Source organism: Vitis riparia, chromosome 18, assembly GCF_004353265.1.
Source record: "Vitis riparia cultivar Riparia Gloire de Montpellier isolate 1030 chromosome 18, EGFV_Vit.rip_1.0, whole genome shotgun sequence".
NCBI lineage: Eukaryota > Viridiplantae > Streptophyta > Magnoliopsida > Vitales > Vitaceae > Vitis > Vitis riparia.
The window spans coordinates 28,939,486-28,947,407 of record NC_048448.1 but is presented as its reverse complement, the minus strand read 5'-3'; the positions used below and the strand labels follow the sequence as shown (position 1 = coordinate 28,947,407).

At 41.4% G+C, this 7,922-nt stretch overlaps 1 protein-coding gene across 1 annotated transcript; it reads right to left on the bottom strand.

Moving 5' to 3' along the window:
- Nucleotides 1-3,131: 3,131 nt before the first annotated feature.
- LOC117905652 (vegetative cell wall protein gp1-like) lies at nucleotides 3,132-3,572 on the bottom strand. The gene has a single exon (XM_034818537.1). The coding sequence runs from the start codon at nucleotides 3,570-3,572 to the stop codon at nucleotides 3,132-3,134; it is 441 nt and encodes a 146-aa protein (XP_034674428.1).
- Nucleotides 3,573-7,922: the final 4,350 nt, after the last annotated feature.

Below are 7,922 nucleotides of genomic sequence, written 5' to 3'. Positions count from 1 at the left end.
AAGGTTGTAACTTCCTCTTTTCAGATCCAAATTGCACATGGTTTGAAGCATTGGATTGTTGACTTCCTAAGCTTTCAAATGACATATTGTATGCATAAATTGGACATTAGGAAGTACTCCAAAAGTGGCTGCAGTGACTGTCATCAAGAATGCTTCATGGCTGGATTCTCTTTGCTTCCCCTCCTTGCATTTCCACTTTGCTTATGGCAAAGGGCTTCAAAGCTTTGGTTCTTCATATCTCTGAGCTTCCCATTGCTTTGACAAGGATTCCAAATTATTCTCCTCAATCTCATAATGCTTTGGTGATCAAAAAGCTATCAAAACACCAAAACTTAAGGCAATTTGATTAGAATTGATTGAAAGGGGCCTTAATATGTTAATTGGGTTAAAAGGCAAAAACTACTGCTCAAAAGTGTTTAAAAGGATTAATTACAAGCTATCAAATAGCACTTTTTGAGTAGTAATCACTCACCCCAACTGACATATTGCTAGTCCCTTAGCAATGAAGGAGAGAAAAATAAAACAAAATTACCATAATTTACAACATCATGCTAATCACTTCCAAAAATTATTTAAGTGGCATGACTGACAAGCTCTCACATGGAACATTAAAGAAATATAGCCTCAAATTTCAACAAGAGTTATCAAAAACTTTGCTAAATACCATTAATCAAGGGAATGCATTATGCAAAATGAAGTTTTAAAATCATTTTCACTTCCAAAGAACCAAACTTTAATCTTCCACAAAAGTCTAAGTGTAAGATGATAGCTTCCGAATATAGCATGCCAAACTAATCTCTCCCCCCAACCTATCTCTTCTCAGCACTTAGCAAACTGACCAAATTCAATAAACAGAGGACACACCTTTTTTTTTTTTTTTAATTTAGAAAAGTAACAGGCTCAAGGGGCATTCTTTTCTGAATTGTCCATGTAACGGGGGTCCATCGATGACTCCCAACCAATTAAGGTTTAGGGCATCAAGCTTTTAGGATCTTTCAACCACTAACTCCTCAGATTTTACCCCGGACTTTTTCATATACCCTTTTTGCCTACCATATGCTAACTCCACCTGTCCACCCTTGTAATGAGCATTGAGGCCGGTGACTCCCAACCAATTAAGGCTTAGGGCACCAGGTTTTAAAGGTTTTCACCATATACCCCTCAGACCTTGCTCGGGTTTCAAGGCAAGCAAACATTTTATTTTATCTCTTTTTTTTTTCAAAGGCTCATTGGCCTTTCATAGGGTGTCTTAATATCATTAAAATGAGGTCAAAGGTACCAAGTCCCAAAATTTTCTAAGTCAAGGGGGAAATAGTTTTTCATCTTATAATCGGAATCTATTGTGCACAGTGTGTGGAAAGCTTAAAGTGGAAGGACTAAACTTGAATTCAATAGAAGTTTCAATAATTGAACCACTTTAGCAAGCATAATCCAAACTCTAAGTTAGATACAAAGCGAAAGTTCAGTTTCTCTTATTTTAATTTGAAAATTTTTCTTCATAAACCATGGAGATTATAGTAATAAACAAACAACTACAACTAATTTACTAGACAAGGCTAAAATATCAAAATAACTTAGCATACTTCCTTCACTTAGCCTACTTCCTTCCTCATTTCCCCCCCCCCCCCCCCCAACCGAGCTGAGCATTGTCCTCAATGTGATATGGGTGATCGAAATTATAGGGAGGAAGTGGTGCCTCTTGAGTGATATCAATTTCGAATACTGATTGGAGAAACCACATGTTTCAAAAAGAATAAAAGGTGTGAGCCAATGAAATAAGAATAAATTAATGCTAAGAGTTAACAAAAACTAGACTTTGTATTACTTTAATCATTCGAGTACAACTGGGAAAGAAGTAATACAAGTGATCCAAGTAATCCCATATATGCTATCAAAATGTGAGGGATTTCATATAACTAACTAAAACGAAATACACAAAGGAAATATATAATTGATATATATATATATATATATTCAGATAGGAGAGTGGTGCTGGTGTTGATGGCCTAAGGAGAAGGCTCTGCTGTGGTAGGAGTGACATGCTCATCAGCTGCTGGGAGGCCAAAATGATGCTGAAGCTGCCTCAATATAGTAGTATGTTGAGCTTGGGTGGCCATCATTTGCTCCTGGCGAGCTCTCAAGGCTTCCATCTCCTGAGCAAGGCTGCTCTGAGAGGCTGTCAAGGTCTCCAATGCCTGGCATAAATCCCTATACTCAGAAATAGGGATGGCCATCCTAGGCTCGGCTGATGTGGAAGGCTGTGTTGAAGCTGGAGCAACTGGAGGGACTGGAGAGGCTCTGGCTGTGGAAGGAGAGGCAATAGGTATACCCTCAGGTATAAGGCGTGGGGATGCTCTCCTAGCAACTGGAGCTTGAGCTGGCTGTGGAAGCTCTGGCTGCTCCATCCTATAAGCTGTCATGTTGCTCCATTTTTCGAAAGTAAACACATCCCTACAAATCCTCTTTCGCTCCTGCTGAGGCTCTGCTGGGTACCCCAGATGCTCAAGAATTTGGCATAGCAGCCTCGGGAAGAGAAGAGGAATGGCATCAGCTCTGGGCAACTTTTTCCTATGCACATTCTCTTCAAAATAGAGAAGGGCTGCCATGATCAAGTGATGAGGGCCAAAAAAGTATCCCTCACACATTCTGAACAAAGCCTCCAACAGAATTCCTCTTCTCTAGGTCCAATGCTGGAAGGGATAGATATTATGGCGTAAAAGGGCATCAATGAGGTACATCCTTGGAGGAAGTTCCCCCCTCAACAGATATGGATTTCTGGAAGCTCCTCCAGACAAGATATGCACCATCTCCAGCTGAGATGGACTGGCCCAAGCTCGAAAATCATCAAAATGGCTGGGCTCATATGGGATATGCAAGGCCTCAGCTATGTGACAAGCTCCCAGGATGCCATGTCTACCATCAATAGTGAAATGAATTAAGGTAGGATCCCTGACCTGCTGAGTAGTCATGGATTGATAAAAATCCATGGCCACTCTTGGATAAAAGAAGTCCCGCGAGGTCAGAAGCTGCTACATTCGATATCTTCGTAGCAATTGGAAAGAACCTTCAAGCTCTGGGCGCAACTGAAAGGCAGCTATGTCAAAACACAGCTCAGAATGGAATGGCCTAGCTCAGCAGTCCAAATTGCCTTGAATTGGAGGCTGAGTGAGCATTGGACGCCTGATTATCGCTTCTAGAGCTGGCTCGGATGGAATTTGTGGCTCAGAAGGCGGCTGCTGGCTTGCTTGAGGCTTCGCCGGCGGTGCCGGAGATGGTACAGGAGTGGGCTCTGGAGATGGAACAAGGGATTGACCTGTCAAGTCAATGGGTTCCGAGCATTCCACTCTAGCTCGCTTTTGCAAGGGCCGACCCCCTGACCTGGTAAGATAGCGCCTCGCCGGAGGCGTCTGAACTACGGGCTTGGCTGAGCGCTTCTTTGGAGCGGGCTTCGGAGGAGGCAGAGCAACTTCTGGCCTCGGCGGCTCAGAGGTTGAAGCTTGCACAGGCGCCTTGCGCGGCACGGGCTTTCTTGCGGACGGAGAGGAAGTTTTAGCGCCCCTGGTTCGTGCCATGACGACCTGACGAGGTTTGGGCGGCGTTGATGAACGGAGGGGATGAACGGATGTGCTAGCGGCGTCGGGCGATGGAGAGGAGACGAACAGACAGCTGCTGTGACTTTTCCTCTTTCTGAAATGGTTTCGCAGCCCAAATGACCGGTATTTATAAAAACTAAAGGAATACTAAAGGTCGTTTTTAGGTTTCGTAGAAGAAAATCACTTTCGCAGCTGCGAAATTGGAGTCACTATGCTGCGGAATGGCGCTCGTGTGCCAAAAATCGGTTTCGCAATCGCGAAACACCCTTCGAAATGGAGATATCGCTGCGGAATGGGGCTTTTTTGTGCCTTAGTGGTTCGCAGACCACTTCGCAGCTGCGAAATTGGGGCTCCTGTGCTGCGAAGTGGTACTCGTGTGCCATATTTGGATTCGCAGCTGCGAAAACTTTCGCAGAGGACTCAAAAGCGTTGCGAACTGATTTCACAACAAAAATCCATTTTCGCAGAGAAATCCTCTTTGGCTGCGAAATCTCGCAGAGCTCTTTTCCTCCCCTGTTTTTGCTCTGTTTCTGCTCTGTTTTCGCTCTAATTTCTTCTTGATTTCTTCCCTTGCATTTTCTCCCACCTGGGATCATTTAAACATATGAAATTACATAAAAACACACAATTTAAGATCAAAAACTAAGATCAAAAGTAGAAATAAAACTTTAAAATTTACAAAATTTACAAAAATTTTGGACTTTGGTAAACCAAGTCCATCAAACCCTTCTTTGCTCAGGCTTTTTGAGGCTCAAGGAGGTTGATCTCCTCCTTGTCTGGTTTGAACAGCTCCATGAATGGCTTGAGACGATATCCATTGACTTTAAAAGTGTCCTTGCCATTGGAATTCAATAATTCCACCACCCCATGGTTAAGTACTTGATGGATAATGAATGGACCGATCCACCTAGACTTGAGCTTTCCAGGAAAGATATGGAGTCTTGTGTCATAGAGTAAAACTCTTTGGCCTTTCTGAAATTCCTTATTGGAAATTAGTTGATCATGCCACCTCTTCATCCTCTGTTTTGCAACTTTGGAATTGATGTAAGCATCATTTCTTAATTCCTCCATCTCATTAAGGTCTAAGCTCCTCTTTGCCCCGGCCCTGATCAAGTCCATATTCAGCTTTTTGATTGCCCACCAAGCTTTGTATTCAACTTCCACAGGGAGATGACATGCTTTACCATAGACAAGACGATAGGGGGACATACCAAGAATAGTCTTATAAGCTGTTCTGTATGCCCACAATGAGTCATGAAGCTTAACAGACCAATCTTTCCTGTTTGTACTCACCACTTTCATCAGTATGTTCTTTATCTCCCTATTTGCTAGCTCAACTTGCCCGGAAGTCTGTGGATGATAAGGTGTAGCTACCTTATGCTTCACTCCATACTTGGCTAACAAACTTTCAAAAGGCTTGTTGCAAAAATGAGAACCTCCATCACTGATTATAGCTTTGGGCACTTTAAATCTTGCAAAAATGTTCTCTTTCAGAAACTTGAGAACCACTCTATGATCATTTTGTTTACAGGGGATTGCCTCGACCCATTTAGAAACATAATCCACCCCCACCAAGATGTAGGAATTACCAAAAGACATTGGAAAAGGTCCCATGAAGTCAATGCCCCATACATCAAATAGCTCAACTATTAGTATGGGATTCATTGGCATTTGATTCCTTTTTGTCAGCTTGCCAAGCCTTTGGCATCTATCACAACTTCTACACATGATGTGGGCATCTTTGAATAGAGATGGCCAAGTAAACCCTGATTGCAACACCTTCATAGCTGTTTTCTGAGAGGCAAAGTGGCCTCCACATGCATTCTCATGACAATGGTTTAGAATTCCCTGTTGCTCTTCCTCAGGCACACATTTCCTTATAATCTGATCTGCACAATATTTAAAAAGGAAAGGCTCTTCCCAATAATAAGCATGAATTTTTGCAAAGAAGTGCTTCCTTTCCTGTGCATTCCACTCACTTGGAATTTCACCAATTACTAAATAATTAGCAATGTGAGCATACCAAGGAGTTTTGACTAGAAACATAAGTGATTCCTCAGGAAAATCATCATTAATAGGCAAAGCATGAGAATTATGTGCTATAGCTAACCTCGAGAGGTGGTCAACTACCACATTTTCCACTCCTTTCTTATCTCTGATTTGAAGATCGAATTCTTGTAACAAAAGAATCCATCTTATCAACCTTGCTTTTGCATCTTGCTTTGTCAATAAAAACAATGATGAAAGACCCTACCAGATAAGCACGAAATTTGTCCAAAGCAAATACCACAGCTAACAATTCTTTCTCTATAGTTGTGTAATTCCTTTGGGCTTCGTTCAATGTTTTGCTTGCATAGTAGATCACATAGGGCTTCCCATCTTCTCTTTGACCAAGCACAACTCCTATAGCAAAGTCACTGGCATCACACATTAGTTCAAAAGGTAATTGCCAGTTAGGGGCCCTCACTATTGGAGTTGTTGTCAAATATTTCTTCAATTGATCAAAGCTATCTTGACACCTTTCATCCCATATAAACTTAGCATCCTTAGCTAACAGCTCACAAAGAGGTTTTGAAAGCTTTGAAAAATCTTTGATAAACCTCCTACAGAAGCCTGCATGGCCAAGGAACTGCCTTACTCCTTTTACAGTTGTTGGGGATGGCAATTTGGAAATGAGCTCCACCTTTGCTTTATCAACTTCAATGCCCCTTTCTAAGATGATATGGCCAAGGACAATTCCTTGACGTACCATAAAATGGCATTTCTCCCAATTGAGCACCAAGTCTTTTTCCATGCATCTGTGAAGAACTGCTTCCAAATTGACTAAGCATTCCTCAAATGTACCTCCATATACGGTGATGTCATCCATGAAAACCTCCATAATTCGCTCCACCATATCACTGAAGATACTCAACATACACCTTTGGAATGTTGTAAGTGCATTACACAAACCAAAAGGCATTCTTCTATAAGCATATGTTCCAAATGGACATGTAAAAGTGGTCTTTTCCTGATCTTCCACAGCAATCTCAATCTGAAAATACCCTGAATACCCGTCCAAAAAACAGTAGAACGGATGGCCAGAGACTCTCTCTAACACTTGATCGATAAATGGCAATGGAAAATGATCCTTCCTGGTTACTGCATTCAATTTTCTATAATCAATACACACCCTCCACCCTGTAGTGAGATGTGTAGTGATTTCTTCACTTTCTTCATTCTGAACCACAGTAATCCCTGATTTCTTTGGGACCACTTGAGTAGGACTCACCCAAGAGCTATCAGATATAGGGTAGATAATACCTGCTTAAAGTAGCTTCAGCACTTCAGCTCGCACAACTTCTTGTAAATGAGGATTCAATCTTCTTTGAAATTGACGAATTGGCTTAGCTTCCTCCTCCATATATATATGATGTGTGCAGACTAAAGGACTAATGCCTTTCAAATCAGATATTTGCCATCCTATAGCTTTCTTACACCTCTTGAGAACTTCGAGTAAACACTTCTCTTGATGACTAGTCAAAGATGAAGATATTACAACAGGACATTTATTATTGTCTTCAAGGTATGTGTATTTCAGCTCTGCAGGTAGAGGCTTCAAATTAAGTTTTGGGACCTCTTTTTCAGCATCTGCTCCCTCTTCTTCATTGAACAAAGGTAGAATCTCTTCTATCCTCCTCCAACTTTGTAAAGTAGCAAGCTCATTAGGAGGTTCAGACAAACCTTCCTCACAATCTGCAAAACTTTCATCAGCTTATCTTGCATATTCTGATTGCAGTGATCCTCTACCAGAGTGTCAATAATACACACTTCCTCTGGACCCTCTTCTTCTTCCGGAGTGATTTGCTTTTTAGACATATAAAAAATGTTGAGATCAAGTGTCATATTGCCAAAAGTGAGTTGCATGAGCCCATTCTTACAGTTGATAATTGCATTTGAGGTAGCAAGGAATGGCCTTCCCAAGATGATAGGAACTAAATTAGCTTCCTTTACAGTAGGATCCGTATCAAGAACAATAAAATCCACTGGATAGTAGAAATTATCAACTTGAACCAAGACATCCTCAATTACTCCTCTAGGAATTTTTACTGATCTATCTGCTAGAGATAGAGTAATTGCTGTTGGCTTCAACTCACCAAGTCCCAATTGCTTATAGACAGTATATGGAAGCAAATTCACACTAGCTCCCAAGTCTAATAAAGCTTTCTCCACTACCTTTCCTCCAATGATGACTGAAATGGTAGGACTTCCCAGATCTTTATACTTCAAAGGAGACTTACACTGTAAGATTGCACTTACTTGCTCAGTCAAGAAGGTTTTCTTAGTTAC

Excerpts from the sequence above, each read along its gene's own strand:
- LOC117905652 (XM_034818537.1), bottom strand. The coding sequence starts at position 3,572 with ATGGCACGAACCAGGGGCGCTAAAACTTCCTCTCCGTCCGCAAGAAAG.